This window comes from Rhinolophus ferrumequinum, chromosome 22 (genome assembly GCF_004115265.2).
Source record: "Rhinolophus ferrumequinum isolate MPI-CBG mRhiFer1 chromosome 22, mRhiFer1_v1.p, whole genome shotgun sequence".
Lineage (NCBI taxonomy): Eukaryota > Metazoa > Chordata > Mammalia > Chiroptera > Rhinolophidae > Rhinolophus > Rhinolophus ferrumequinum.
Window position 1 is genome coordinate 28636470 of NC_046305.1, and position 15634 is coordinate 28652103.

Here is a 15634-nt window from a genome sequence, read left to right on the forward strand (position 1 = left end):
CTGCCAATCAACCTCACTTCGTAGCTGCAATCCGCCATGCTAACTGCAATCCGCTCTTGCTAGCTCAGCCATCATCTTCTTGCTAGCCCCCATTTTGCTGCTAGCGTAGCCACAGCAGTTATATTAGTGGCCAATAGCTCACTGGTTACAGCTGCCAGCCAACTAGCCACAGCTGATGGCCATACAATCACAGTTGATGGCCATTTACTACCTGAGCCAGCACCTTTCCATGTGAGGCTGAGAGCCTGGAAACTGCCCTCCTGGCTCTTTCCCTACACTCCACCCCTATAAGGTCTCACCTCACAATCTATGCGACAAGCATCTTCTGTGAGGGGCCCTGTGCAAGGAGCCTGGAGGTGACTGCAATAACCTGGACACAGCCAGGGTTTCTGAGGGCACCACCAGTCCTTCTGAGCACAGCCAGACTTCCTGGGCTTCTTAGGGTACCACCAGTCTCCCCGAGTACAGCCAAGGCCCTTAGGGCACTGCCATTCTCTCTGGGCACAGCCAGACTTCCTGGACTCAGCTAGGGCTCTCAGGGCACTGCCACTCTCTCTGGGCTCAGCCAGACTTCCTGGACTCAGCCAAGGATCTCAGGGTCCTGCCACTCTCTCTGGGCATAGCCAGACCCCCCTGGACAAAGCCAGGGCCTCTCAGGGCATTGCCACTCTCTCTGGGCCTCTCAGGGTATTGTGCTGGAACTACTGCGACTCACAGTCAAGGTGCTTATTCTCAACGGTGGCTGGTCAAGACACAGGAATCAAACATCCACCGGTTCCACTACATGGTAGTACGTTCCCAAGCAAACAGTCAAGCGGTCCATCAAATAAGGGATGGAAGGCAATTCCCCATAGTCCACAGTCATTTGCCAGGGCTGTGCATTAGCCTCACAACGTGTGCCCTCTCCACAGGGCGAGGGCTCCAAGTCCTCCCCAACCTGACCTGGTGGTGAGGGCCTCAGCAAGCACTTCCCAGCCCACAGGGCCGCAACGACCTTCGCTTTCTCCAGCCTATGCTGGTTGGGGAACCATCTATGCCTTCCCACCCCTCTATGGGGGTCCAGCTCTCTGGCAGCTGCTCCTCCTGGTCTTCCTGAGACTGAGTGTTCATATGCACAAACTGTTCCACCGCCCTTCGGAGAGCTTTGGCCAGCACCGTGCCCTGCTCCCTGCACCATGTGTCATGCTGGGTGGCATGTGGGCTCTCTGGTTCCGCTCCCCACATAAGAATGCTGGACATGGTGAGGCCAAAAAGGAACATCCACGGAGCCATAGACATGGGAGTCATACCACGATATTCTCGCCGGCGGCTGGGTTGGAGACACAGGAAGCAGGAGCCACATGAACTGCAACCTGCTGTCCGCTTTTCTCTGCCAACCAACTTCACTTGGTAACTGCAATCCGCTCTTGCTAGCTCGGCCACCATCTTCTTGCTAGCCCCCATTTTGCTGCTAGTGTAGCCACAGCAGTTATATTAATGGCCAATAGCTCACTGGTTACAGCTGATGGCCAGCTAGCCACAGCTGATGGCCATACAATCACAGTTGATGGTCATTTACTACCTGAGTCAGCACCTTTCCACGAGGGCCAGAGCCTAGAAACTGCACTCCTGGTTCTGTCCTCACAATGTGTCAGTTAATTCTCTACAACCGAGGTAGGTAGTACTATCAGGCTAGGGAACTGAGGTGGGCAGTGCTTTAGTAATTTGCAAAGTCACGGTGAGTGAGGTGTAGAGCAGGTGAGAGTCAGTCAAAGCACCCCAAGCAGAGGAACAGCCTATGGGAAGGCACATGTGGGGGCAGAGCCCCAAAGAGCAGTTTCCAGGCTCTCGGCCTCACATAGAAAGGTGCTAGCTCGGGTAGTAGATGGCTGTCAGCTGTGGCCCTTGAGCCATTGGCCACTAATATAACTGCCGCGGCTGCGTTAGGGAGTGAAGTCGAGGAGCGAGTCGGTCGGTTGGCAGAAAGCGGACAGCAGGTCGCACGTCGTGTGAATCCAGCCTCCAGTGAGACTATAGCGGTATGACTCCCCTACCTATGACTCCGTGGATGTTCCTTTTTGGCGTAGCCATATACTGCGTTCTTATGTGGGGAGAGGGACCAGAAGCCCTGCAGGCCGCCCCACATGACAAATGGCGCAGCGAGCAGGGTATGGCGCCAGCCAAAGCTCTCCGAGAGATGGTGGAGCAGTTTGTGCATGTGAAAACGCAGTCTCGGGAAGCCCATGAGTAGCCGCACCAGAGATGGGGAGCGCAGTCTACCTGGGAGAGACTTGACCTCTCGGTGAATTGGTGGTCCTCTCGAGCCTCCGGATGGCATGCTGCCCTGTTGGCCATAGCCAGCATCACCTGCTTTTTGGTGGGCAGGTGCTGTAGGTTCTGAGGGTTGCGGACATCTTACACCGAGGCCTCCACCCACTCAGACACCGGGCACAGTGAGCAAGATTCCAGCCAGGTAGGAATGGAGTCTGACTGTGGGCAGGAGGACATGTGGCCCCCACACAGTGTGTGGTGCCCAGTGGCCACTGTTCTCAGGAATTGGACCCCCAACGAGGGGTGGGAGGACATGGATGACTCTCCAGCTAGTGTGGAGAGGGCCCTGCTGGCTCTGGCTGAGCGGTTGCCAGAGGAGGAGAAGGCTACAGCCAGTCGCGTGGGCTGGATGTTCATCACAGCCTTGAGTCTCAACACAGAAAGTGCGCTTAATGAAATGGCCCAGGTGCCAGACCAGGTGTCCTGGTTGGAAGCGCTGGAAGCTCGGGTCCGCCTGTTGGAAGAGGGGCCCCACAGTGGTGACTCTGAGGCAGAGGCGGAGGAAGCCAGTGAAGACAGTGTAGCTCCCAACCCCCAAGCCTGGCCAATCTTGAAGCAAAGGGTACAACGTGAGCAACCTCTGGGCCCCGGGGGCGTTGCTGCTGGCAACCTAGCTGTGACTGAGTTCACAACCTACATCCCATACACTCCCACTGAACTGCGGGAGCTGGGGAGGCGGTACAGACAGATCCCTGGAGAGCCAGTCTCGGCTTGGCTATTATGTTTATGGAATGAGGGAGCAGACTACATTCTCTGCTCCCCAGGCAAGATGGAAAAGCTAGCCTTCGTGACAGTGCATCTGTCCCTGCGACAAAGGTTACAGAACTGCCATAGGTTGGCCCACGACCAGGGCAACCATTCTGTAATGGAGTGGCTCACTGCTGCAGTACGCACAGTATGGGGACAGGCTGGTGAGCTGCCAGACACTGTGAGTCAATGGCAGTCATATACGGAACTTACGCAAATCATCTGTGAAATGGGTATGAGACATGCTATTTTGAACCTTAACATGCAGGGGCCGGATGACGAGCTTTTTACAGCCAGCCTGAGAGATCTGGTTTTGGATACTGCACCTGCGAGTGCTTTTGGATCCTTGGTTGCCATTCTTACGCCCTATGTGGGGCGACAGATCCATGAAGTTACAACTGCCATGGCCACCCTAGGGGATGTTGAAAGCCAGAGGCGAAGGAAGTTAAGACAGGAGGTCCGCGCAGTTGAGACCTGGAAGCACAAACCAAAGGTAAAGGGCCGAGGTCGCGGGCCTCAGAGAGTAACACGCGCACAGATGTGGTGTGATCTCGTGGCAGCAGGGGTCGATTGAAAGAAAATAGACCGACAATCCAATGCACTCCTTCTGGAACTTTGGAAACAGTTGCATCCGGAACAGCAATTCCAGAGAAGCCTAAAGGAGAAGTCTGGGAAAGCATGACCCGTGTCCCTCCAGGACTTCATGCACCCACTTGAGGCCGACTCCTTTCAGCTTGATTAGGGGTGGGGCCAAGGTACCCTGTCAGAGGGGACGAGCAGGGACCGGAAGCCCCACGTGGAACTGTCCATACATTGGTCCCCTTCTAATGTGCAGAGGGTTTTGGCCCTAGTTGACACTGGCACAGACTGCAGTCTTGTTTATGGGAACCCAGAACTGTTCCCCGGACCAGCAATCTGCATTGATGGCTACGGGGGAAAGACTGTGACTGTAAAAGCTGTTTCCTTACCACTGGGTATAGGAAGGCTTCCCCCTTGTACCTACAAGGTTTATGTCTCCCCCTTTCCGGAGTATATTCTAGGGGTGGACGTGCTACATGGCCTCAGCTTACAGACGTCGGTAGGAAAGTTCTGTCTCTGGATCCGGGTGGTGAAAGCGGTGACACGCGGGCATGCTCACCACCCTCCTCAAGTGTTGACACAGCCCTGGCGTGTGGTTACAGTGCGACAGTACCGCCTGCCAGGAGGGCAGGAGGAGATTGGTTGTACAATATTGGAATTGGAGAAGGCACATATTGTGAGGCCAACACACAGTCCCTTTAACTCCACAGTATGGCCTGTCAAGAAGCCAGATGGGACCTGGCGAATGACTGTGGACTATAGGGAGTTAAATAAGGTGATGCCACCTTTGCACGCTGCAGTACCTTCAATACACGATTTGATGGATCGTCTGACTGTCCACCTGGGAACATATCACTATGTAGTGGACTTGGCCAATGCTTTTTTCTCCATTGACATTGCACCCGAGTGTCAAGAGCAGTTTGCTTTTACTTGGGATGGGCGGCAGTGGACTTTTCAAGTCCTTCCGCAAGGATACTTGCACAGCCCCACTATCTGCCACAGACTCGTGAGGCCCGGGATTTGGCACTCTGTGGCCTTGTTTCATTTTGTTGATGATATTCTATTAACATCAGATTCTCTTTCTGATTTAGAGCAAGCAGCTCCCTCTCTTCTCGCCACCTGAAGTCACGTGGCTGGGCGGTGAATGAGGAAAAGGTCCAAGGCCCTGGCTTATCCGTCAAGTTTTTGGGTGTTGTGTGGTCGGGTAAGACAAAGGTTATACCTGAGGCAATCATTGATAAGATACAAGCCTTTCCCCGGCCGACCAAGGTCTCCCAACTGCAGACATATTTGGGTCTGCTAGGATATTGGCGGACGTTTGTACCCCATTTGGCACAAATGGCAAGGCCCTTGTACAATATGATAAAAAAGGGGGCCTCATGGGATTGGACAGAGGCTATAGAGCAAGACTTCGTTGCTACTAAACGGGCAGTGCAGCAGGCACAGGCTCTGCAAGTAGTGGACCCCGGCTGCCCATTTGAACTTGATGTTCACATAACCCAAGAGGGGTACGGATAGGGCCTCTGGCAACGGCAGGAGCATCTCTGGTTGCCAGTGGGATTTTTGTCCCAGTTATGGAAAAGAGCGGAGGTCCGCTACTCTTTAATAGAGAAAGAGCTGGCTGCTATGTATGCAGCCCTAGTGGCCACAGAAGCCATCACAGGAACTGCACGGGTGTTGGTTTGAATAACCTATCCTGTCCAGGGGTGGGTCCGTACGTGGACCCAGGGACCCAAAACTGGGGTGGCACAGACCACCACCCTCGCCAAGTGGGGTGCCTACTTGGAGCAACGTAGCACCCTTAGTTCAAGCCCTTTGAGCACAGAGCTACAACAGGTCTTGGGGCCTGTGGAGCTTGTAGCCCAGGCTGAGCCAAGCGCTCTGCCTAGAGGGGAGGATTTGGAGCCCTCGCCCTACAAAGAAGGACAGTCCCCAGTGCCTGAAGATGCCTGGTTTACTGATGGTTCTAGCCGAGGGGCTGCAGCCGTTTGGACGGCTATTGGTGTGCAGCCCAAAACAGACACCATTTGGTTTGATACTGGGACGGGCCAGAGTAGCCAGTGGGCTGAATTACAGGCTGTGTGGATGGTAATCAGCCACGAGCCCAGGCCCCTAGTTATTTGTACTGACAGCTGGGCAGTGTTCCGGGGCCTAACGTTGTGGCTCCCTACATGGAAACACCAAAACTGGTTGGTAGGATACCGTCCCCTATGGGGTCAAGCCATGTGGCAGGACCTCTGGGACATACGGCAGAGAAAGGAGGTGACCCTAATGCATGTCACAGGTCACTCCCCCTACTGTCCCCAGGTAATGATGAAGCAGATGCCCTAGCACGGGTCCGATGGTTAGAACGGTCTCCTGCCACTGATGTGGCCCATTGGCTGCATAGGAAATTGCAGCACGCCGGAAGCCGAACCATGTGGCAGGTGAGCAGGCGCTGGGATCTGCCTTTGAAATGGCAGAAGATAGCAGATGCCTGCTACGACTGTGCCCAGGACAGCCCCCAAAGGCGGAGGCTCCCCTGGGAGACACAGCAGAGTACGCGAGGGTGGGTGCCCCTCACTCACTGGCAAGTGGATTACATTGGACCCCTGCCTAAGGCCCGCAATGCGATATATGTGTTTACAGCAGTGGACACTGCTACAGGGTTGATGTTTGCTTGGCCGTGTCTGGCTGCGGATCAGCGGCATACAGTGGTTGCTCTTACACAGCTGTGCACCCTTTATGGTCGCCCCCAAGTCATTGAAAGTGACAGGGGTACCCATTTTACGGGGCAAGAAGTGCAGAGCTGGGCTGCCAGGATGGACGTGCAATGGTTGTTTCATGCTCCGTATAACCCACCCACAAGCAGCTGGCATGATTGAATGCTATGATGGCCTTTTGAAGCAAGGTCTCCGGGTGTCAAAACACCCTCCCACGATGCGTGACTGGGCCTTGCGTCTATGGGACGTCCTGAAAGTCCTGAACGAGAGACCACGGAAGGGAGGTCCAGTAGAAGCTCTGCTACATCGAACGGCTGCTCCCATTCAATTACAAGTTACCACCAGTGAGACTCTGTTAAAGCCAGGCTACGGCAGAAATGGAAACATTTTGCTGCCAGCACCCACATGCTTGAAAGCAAGGGAACGACAGCAATGGACTTGGCCCTGGCAGGTCAAAAGCCCCCACTGTCGATGGTTGGGCCTGATAGCCCCATGGGGGGCCAGTTTGACCTGTGATTTGCAAGTGACACCAGGGGTGGTGGCTGAGTGGCCACCGCAAGTGGCTGTAGTGTATGGAAGTCCCGATACCGGGATGATTTTGCAGGGAACCTATGTGCTCTCACTATGGCCTATTATGGGGTCCCCTGTTCTGTTACATGTTGAAACTATGCAAGGGACCCCAAGCACTGCCATAAAGGTCTGGTACCACAAACCGGGAAAGGTGCCAGTAGCAGTGAACTTCCTTTCCCAGGACAAAAAGCTAGCGTGTATCCTCCCAGATGGAAGGGATTTGCCATTATTGGTTCCTAAGACTACTGTTTCTTTTCGTCCGTAGGTGCCGATAGGCTAATATGGCACAGGGACCCTCGCAGAAGCCGCTTGTTGCGTACATTGTGAGGCGAGACCCCGTAGGGGTGAATTGTGGGGGCAGAGCCCCAGAGAGCCGTTTCCAGGCTCTCGGCTTCACGTGGAAATGTGCTGGCTCCGGTAGTAGATGGCCGTCAGCTTTGGCCATTGAGCCATTGAGCCATTGGCCACTAATATAACTGCCACGGCTGCGTTAGGGAGTGAAGTCGAGGAGAGAGTCGGTCAGTTGGCAGAAAGCGGACAGCAGGTCGCACGTCGTGTGAATCCAGCCTTCAGTGAGACTATAGTGGTATGACTCCCCTACCTATGGCTCCGTGGGTATTCCTTTTTGGCGTACTTATGTGGGGAGCAGGACCAGAGGCCCCGCAGGCCGCCCCGCATGACAGCACAGGAGTGCAAACGTTGGCCTAGGGAATGACTTGAAGGCACTGAAATGTAGGACTGGGTAAGATTGGGGAAAAAAATGGAAAGGGGGGAGGACACTGGTTGTTGATAAAAACTAGGTGAAATGCTTCCACCGTACATGAAGAACTCCACTGGTGCATGTAAGCAGGGACTCCAGCCCACGGGGACTGCTCAGCTGAAACTTGAAAAGTGGGGAGCACTCCTTCAATTCTCAGATTATGCTCTCTTCCACCCTCAGAGACAAGAATTGTCAGCTTCCTCAACTGGGGCCGCCTCTTCTGAGCCCTCCAGGATTAAGGAGAGATGCCAAATCATGGAGGAGGAGATGAAGGGGAGAGCAGTCAGGTCTGAACCCTGGGTCCCCGCACTGATCACACCCCTGAGGCACCAGACAATTAGTAATGACCTCAGTAAGTTTTCCTGCCTAGGCTTGAAGTAGGTGCGGGTGCTGTCCCTGCCTGTAAGCCCAGTCCTGTCACACCCTAGTCAGTTGGCGAGGAGTGTTTTCCTGTGCCTCCGTTTATCTAACCACCCTTTTAAACCAAGAGGCTTCTTCCTACACAAACACGCCCACAATCTTGATCTAACCTGAGCAGAAAATTTCCCACTGGAGCACAGATCTCTGGGCTCTAGGGTGGAGTAGAAATTGTTCTAGTTCGAGACCACTGCCACTATCCAGGGAGGCCCGGACTCCCCAGATCCTTTAACCCAGGATCTCGTCCAACTGCCCCTCTCTTCTAAGCATGGTCCTTGGCTTGCGCTACGGCTCCTTTAAACCCTTCCGGCTCTCGCCCCGCCCCTGGCCCGCCTGGTCCCAGGCAGGAGCCGCTGAAAATCCCCGCGCGGGGCCGGAGCGCACCACTCGCCCTGCAACCCCGCCTCGAGTACTGCGCTCTCTGCCCCACGGTGAGCAGGAGGGAGTGGGTGTGTGTGGAAGGGGGTGGGGGTGTCTGTTGAAAGCAAGAAGGCCGGCTGGCGACGTGCTCCACTGAACTTGGGTCCAAGGGCTGGGAGCAAGGGTCCGATGACCGTTCCGTCCCGCTCTATCAGGGGGATAGACCTGCATTGCTGGGCGATGAGGTCAGGCCGTATTGCGAGCGCACAGATGGAGCGTCCCCCTAGAGCAGGGACTCAGGGATTGCTCCCCACCCGCCGGCTCCAACCCCGGGTCCATGCCAGGGTGCGGAGGGAGGGCGTTGGGGATTGGCTGGTTGACCCGGAGCGACAGCATGTCCGGGGTACCGAAGCCGCCCTGGGCCAGCTCGGCGCGACCCTGCACTTCCTGGTTCCAGGAGCACGTGTGGGTGCAGCCTGTCCCCTGCGCCCCGAGTCCGTCCTTTCTGTTACTGCTACTGCCAGCTCGTTTCCTGAGGACTCGGGGTCACGGGCTGGGACTCGGGGACTCGGGTCCCACGGTGGCCTCGCCTTGCCCAGTTCGGGCGGGGAGTTGACGCCACAGTCTACTTCAGTGGAGTCCCCGGAGCGCAGGCATCTGGGGGCTGCATCCCTAACTGCGCCCGGGTGCCCTCCTTGTATGAGGTGGTGGTGGGAGGGATGGCTGCTTTCCAGGCCCTCCTGCCTCTACGGGAGTCAAGGTACCCACCCCGTGCCCCCCGCTGCTGGGAAAGTGGATGGCAGCTGCAGGCTGTCCGGTGGGCTGGCCAGACCACTGCGTCACCCCAGCGGGCCAGCGGTGTGACTCATCCCGCAGTAACGGCCAGGGTGTGGCCAGGGGGCCGGACCTGCAGGACCGGAAGTGGCCTGCTGCCTTCCCGCCCTGCAGGCCTCCTGGAGCCCACACCGGGGAAGTTCTTGGGGAACTTGGTATCCATGAGCAGAAAGAAGGCAACGGGTGGAAGTAAGGATGGACTGCTGGAAGTCCAGTGTAGGAGGGGACCTGGATGGTTCCTCCCCTTCTCTGTCCCAGAACACAAGATAGAGGGACAACTCCCTAGCTCCAAACCCCCACCCATTTTCTCCTAGTCCACTGGGATGACAAAACTGCAGGGGAGGCCAAGGTAGGGTGGGGCCAGCTGGGCCCTACCATTGCAGAACCAACAACAAGTAGTCAGAACCAACTGCAACCCCTTCTCATTCCTCTGTCCCGGTGCCTCTTATGCCCCCTGGGTATTGGCCTCTAATTCTTTCTTTGCCAGTTGGGCGCGACCCTAACTCCCCTTCTAACTCCCCTTCCCTAACTCCCCTTCTCCTAACAGGATTTTCAGGTATGGGACACTAGCTGCGAATACCTATACCTTCTGTTCTCAGAATATTTCTTCTTTTGCTGAACTGTTTCCTTGAGTCTACTTCTCTGACCCCAAACTCGGAACTTCCCATCTCCAAATGAGTGCGGTCTGTAAGCAACATAGCTGCCTTCTTAAGGATCGCCTTGCACCCTGCTATCCCTGAGAACTGCTTTCTCTTTGAAGGACCCACCTCAGCACCAGTGCTTGGAGCTTCTCACCCCTCCTCTGTTGAACATATGTTTCTGTCTGGTGCCCTCTCCCTGCCCCTTGCCTGTGTTTGGTACACAGAAGCCATGGCAACGTCCCCCACTTCACCCCTCCTCCTGCAGGCCTTGTGGCTTCCTGTTTGTGTAGCTTCAGCTTTCTCTCCTCATTGACTCTTGATGGTGAGGGGGCTGCCCCAATCATAGGTCTCCCACCATCCCTGCTTGTGCCTGTTCCATGTGACACTTCGTGTTGGGGACAGGCACTCCCATTTTGCCATTTTAGAATAGTCTTAATCCCAATTCTGAATTGGGAAGTCTAATTCCCAATTCTGAATTGGGAAGTACCCCTGTTTTATGTGCACAATGAATGGAGAGTCCCTTTGTCTTCCCAATTAAACCCCCAGCCAGGAAACCCTCAAATCCTCCCACCCGCAGCCCAGCCCAGCCCAGCCCGCATCTGCCTTTTCCTTGGCATTGGTCTGGGGGCTGAGGTAAGCTTCCAGCCCAGGGTCTGGGTGGAGCCTTTTGTGACCCCTCTTGGTTTCCCAACTGTTGTACCTTTGTGGGTGGGAGTGCGGGGCTGTTCCCATAGTTGTAGGCAGCTCTCTACTTCAGGTTACTCACAGCCAACCCACCCCCCAAGTTGTTCAGCTGTTGTCTTCCCTTTGGATCCTCCACTCTGAGCATCTCCCACACAGCTTCTCCCCACCCCAGCAGGCAACTGGCTGTCTTCCCATCCTTTGAGGGAGGGCAGGAGTAGGTCCTGTGGGTGTCACTAGGGTAGGCCACTCCTGCTCCAGCAGCTGCAGCCCATCAGCCCTCGCCTGCCCCTGGGGATGGGGAGAACAGGCTGCCACAGGCTGTGCCTGGTTGGGCCCTTCCCTTTTTGGAGTTCTGCCCCTTCCCAGAGCTCTGCCCTATGGCTCTGACACCTCAGGGCTCTAGGGTAATGGCCCCAGAGTGGAGCCTGAACACTGCAGCTGGAGGCTGTGACACTGCTAGCTGTGTCCAGGTTCCAAAGTAGGAAAGGATCCCTCAGCATCCACCCAGAGTCCAGAGGTTGGTCTGGGAGGCTGCATCTGTCCTGCCAAAGAGGGAGGCTTTGGGACTGGAAGGCTAGGCATGGGACTTCCTCTTCCCTCGTAACTCTGATGTCTGGATTAATCATTCTCCTGCCTTTTCTTTCTCTGGGCCACTGTGATCCCTTGTCCTCAGGCCACTTGGCTCTATGGAGACACAGCCTTGAGGCCCAAGTCACCATAGTGAAGCTGCTCCAAGGAGAGAGGTCTGGAAATAGGGCTGGAAAATGGGGCCTTACTGGGAACGGGCAGCAGTCCCTAGCCCACTCCCCTTCCTCCCAAGCCTCTAGCCATGCCTCTGTGGCAGGGGTCATAGGTTATAGTCTGAGTGGTGACTGAGCATTTGGGGCTGCCCTGGGGGGAATCTTGTCTCCCTCTCCCCACAGGTCTCAGCCTCTCAACGGCCTGCCCTCCCCCAGCTGAGTATGTGTGGCTGGTGGTATGGGTCAAGCCCCAGACTGATGTTTTTCTGGCCCCACTTCCAGGCTGGGGGAGGTCTGGGGTGGGTGGGTTGCCCTTAATGAGGTTTAAAAATAACTGATTTATGGGAAGTCTCTCTGTCAGAAATGTGCAGCTGGATAAGCTGGAGTCTAAAGGAGCAGCCATGTTGGAGGGTGGAGGAAGGGCTAAACTAAGGACCACTGGGGGTGAGAGATGTGAAACAGTTGGGGGCAGCTGCTGCCCCTGTGGCCTGGCTCCTTGTACACAGTGGCCAAGGCCCATTGAGGAGGTGGCTTGATTGTTAAACCTGGGGTGCATGGAGAAAGAGAGCCAGAGTGACGTCATTTACTTGGCCTGGAGCCAAATGTCAGGAGGCGTGGCTCTCTTTCCTTGAGCACAGGTGCCTGTCCTGGGGGACCCTCTTTTATAAGCAAGGAGACAGCCAGCTCTATTTCAGAGTAGAAAGTTGCCCATCCAGGGAGGAGACAGGGTCCTGGCTCCCCCTCGGCATTGGGAGCATTTGGGGGCTTACTTGACAGGCCCCTGGGTGTGGGACCTAGGCAGTGATGTGGTGGGAAACACTGGTCACTGAGGTGCTGCCAACTCAGGCCAGCCATCAGGAAACCACCCAGTTCTTCCTGAGGTCTTCAAACTAAGTTAAAGAAACCTTCCTGCATATTTCCCTATCCCTCCATCTTTTTCCAAGGTTTCTTTAAAAATACCACCCAGGACTCCTGTACTCATTCTCTATTCCTGCTGTAAAAAATTACTACAAATTTAGTGACTTAAAGCAACATACATTTAATATCTTGCAGTTCAAGAGACGCCAACAAAGGTTTTACTGGCTAAAATCAAGGCGTGGACAGGGCTGCATTCCTCTTGGGGGGTTTAAGAAAGAATCCATTTTCTTGCTTTTACAAGGTTCTCAAGGCCGCCTGCATTGCTTGGCTCATGGCCCTGTATTACTCTGACCTCTGCTTCCTTCTCACTTTCCCTCTCTGACTCGCCTGCCTCCCTCTTTTGCTTATGAGGACCCTTGTTACGAGTACACTGAGCCCACCTGGTTGATCCACTGTACTCTCCCTATCTCAAGATTCATAATCACATCTGCAAATTCCCTTTTGCCATGTAAGGTACAGTTTCTGGCAATTAGGACATAGACACCTTTGGGGGAACCATTATTCTGCTTATCACACCTTCCAGAAAGGAAAATAGAATTGTTTTTATTTCCTAGTTTGTCATGGGAGGTTCCTTCTACTGCTGAAATCTGTGAGTTACCTACTCAGACCTACCTCTTCCAGGAAACCCTCCAAGCTACTTCTGCCCATACTCTTCTCTGAATGCCTACATCATATGGTCTGAGCAGTTTAGTATTTGTCGTGTACGATGCTTACCCTTTCATATATGCTCACTTTGTCTCTGATGGCACTATAGGGCAACTTTAGGATAAAGGACTCTGTCTCTTCTACAGTCCCCAGCATAAATAGTGGGCGCTCAGTTAAAACCCAGTGGCTGTTTTAACAAGAGTTGATCCAGCCAGTCCTCTAGCTCCTGGCATAAGCTTCCCAAGCCTCTTCATGTTCTTCCTCCTTTCCCCAAATCATTTTCCTTCCCAGGGCTGAAAAAAGCAAGGTTATGGTTAGAATGACCAATTTGCCTTTGCTAAAGCTGACCACCCCAAATGAGGGCCTGGCTGAACCCCCAATCTCGGCCTCATGTACCCCATATTCCAGTGGGTTTAATACTGCATTCTAGTATTGGAACCATTTAAATGAAATCTAGTGGGAAGCCTGAATAATAAACAGACTGCTTGTCCCAGGTGGGGGAACCCAGAGATGACCTGTGTAGACAGTTCTGAACAGTCCTATTCTAGCCCATGTCCAAGGGTCAACGTGAGATTTCCCTCATTTGGCAGCTGTTATCACCTCTGGGTCCTACCCTGGGGATATGGTGTGTATCCTTGTAGGCAGAACGCCCCCACCCACCGGCCTGGGTGTGTCCCTTTCTCAGTTCCCCACAGCAGCTACCACCCATCAGAATGGCCAACAGGGGACCTGCCTATGGCCTGAGCCGGGAGGTGCAGCAGAAGATTGAGAAACAGTACGATGCGGACCTAGAACAAATCCTGATCCAGTGGATCACTGCCCAGTGCCGCAGGGATGTGGGCCGGCCCCAGCCGGGGCGTGAGAACTTCCAGAACTGGCTCAAGGATGGCACGGTGAGAGCTGGGCCCCTCCAACTGAAAGTGTCAGGAGAACAAGGCTGGGTCGTGGTGGGGGGGGTTTGGTTCTGAGGATTATTTCACCTGAAGAACTGAGGGCATGCCCGTCCCAACTTCTTCCGGAGCATAGAGAGAGGACCCATGCTTTCCTCCCTCCCATCAAGTGATGTGGGGCTGGGATTGGGGGTGAATAGACCTCCCTGCTGTGGAATGCCTTAAATGACACATGGAATGCTCTAAAGAAAGAACTGTCAGAGGTTATAATCCAGTCAGTGATTTTAGATTATCAAGGTTTTCACTCTGAGCTCAGAGGCAGGAGTTGGGCAGTAAGAGCCTGAGGCTTACTCAAGGTGTGTTCAGGTAGGAGAGGAACCTCAATGGTTCACTGTCTCTGGCGCTGAGAGTGGCACGTTCCGGTCTGTATAGGCATGACCCCACCTCTGCCTACCTGCTTTCCTCACCCAGGTGCTGTGTGAGCTCATTAATGGACTGTACCCTGAGGGGCAGGGCCCAGTGAAGAAGATCCAGGCCTCCACCATGGCCTTCAAGCAGATGGAACAGATTTCTCAGTTCCTACAAGCAGCTGAGCGCTATGGCATCAACACCACTGACATCTTCCAGACTGTGGACCTCTGGGAAGGTGGGCCAGGGTTCTGTCATCCAGAAGACCAGAGACTGGGTCAGACCATTTTGACCAGGGAGAAGGGGCAGGTTTCTGTCACCCTAAGGACAAAAAGGGGTATGTGTCTGTGTCTGTGTAATGGAGGAGTTGGCCGTGTTGGGGGCCGGGATGGAGAAAGATATGCGGACAAATGGTAAAAGAATTTGCAAGCTGGGCCTGCTGATAGAGGTAATGATAGAGGTAGAATCCTGGTGTGTAGGACCCCAGCTCTGCTGAGGCCAACACATCCCCTTCTTTCCAGGAAAGAACATGGCCTGTGTGCAGCGGACACTGATGAACCTGGGTGGGCTGGCAGTAGCCCGGGATGATGGGCTTTTCTCTGGGGATCCCAACTGGTTTCCTAAGTGAGTACTGCTGGGGCTGCCCAAGCCCCATTCCTGTCCTTAGGAAAAGATTGATCTACTGTAGTAGCTGGCTCTTTACAAAGCACTTTCACATTTCTCATCTCACTTAATCCTCCACCATGGGAATGTCCCTTTTGAAAGATAAGGAGGTGACTTCAGAGAGCTCAGGTCTCTCAAGGACAGAACTGGCGCCAGCAAAGCCTGTACTCTGACCAGCGAAGACATTACTGGGGCAGCCTCAACCTCAACCTCCTCCTAACTGATGCTCCCTCTCTACCCAGGAAGTCCAGGGAGAACCCTCGGAACTTTTCGGACAACCAGCTGCAAGAGGGCAAGAACGTGATTGGGTTGCAGATGGGCACCAACCGCGGGGCATCTCAGGCAGGCATGACAGGCTATGGGATGCCACGCCAGATCCTCTGATGTGCCTCAGCCCTGCCCCTACCCTCCCATGGATGATTTTATATATATATATATACACACACATATATATTACATATATATATGTGTGTGTGTGTGTGTATATATATATATATATATATATATATATATATATATATATATTTTAGCAGTGACATTCCCCGAGAGCCCTCTGTAGCTCTCAAGCTCCCCTCTGCCAGGGTGGGGTCCTGGCCTGGCCTACCTCCTCTGGGGGTGCCATATGGTGGCCTCTCCCTCTTGTGCTTACTAATACATTCCCGTCTCCAAACCACAAAAACTGGACCAACTGACCTCTTCTTTTCTCCTGGGACCAAAATTTAAGGCCTCTTCCTCTTCTCTATACCTTTCTCCCTTGATCTCTGCC

At 54.3% G+C, this 15634-nt stretch overlaps 1 protein-coding gene across 2 annotated transcripts; it reads left to right on the top strand.

The window, feature by feature from the left end:
- The first annotated feature begins 8365 nt into the window (after positions 1–8365).
- Positions 8366–15344, top strand: TAGLN2 (transgelin 2). 2 transcript variants are annotated; one of them, XM_033094009.1, is made up of 5 exons: positions 8366–8516; positions 13593–13800; positions 14269–14443; positions 14727–14829; positions 15111–15344. In XM_033094009.1, the coding sequence occupies exons 2-5, from the start codon at positions 13621–13623 to the stop codon at positions 15250–15252; spliced, it is 600 nt and encodes a 199-aa protein (XP_032949900.1). In that variant the 5' UTR covers positions 8366–8516; positions 13593–13620; the 3' UTR covers positions 15253–15344. The 2 variants fall into 2 exon arrangements, with proteins under 2 accessions (XP_032949900.1, XP_032949902.1); XM_033094011.1 differs by having other exon boundaries at positions 8515–8534; positions 15111–15304.
- Positions 15345–15634: the final 290 nt, after the last annotated feature.

Excerpts from the sequence above, each read along its gene's own strand:
- TAGLN2 (XM_033094009.1), top strand. The coding sequence starts at position 13,621 with ATGGCCAACAGGGGACCTGCCTATGGCCTGAGCCGGGAGGTGCAGCAG. Across the intron at positions 14,444-14,726 it reads GACTGTGGACCTCTGGGAAG|GAAAGAACATGGCCTGTGTG; the intron begins GTGGGCCAGGGT and ends CCTTCTTTCCAG. Across the intron at positions 14,830-15,110 it reads GATCCCAACTGGTTTCCTAA|GAAGTCCAGGGAGAACCCTC; the intron begins GTGAGTACTGCT and ends CTCTCTACCCAG.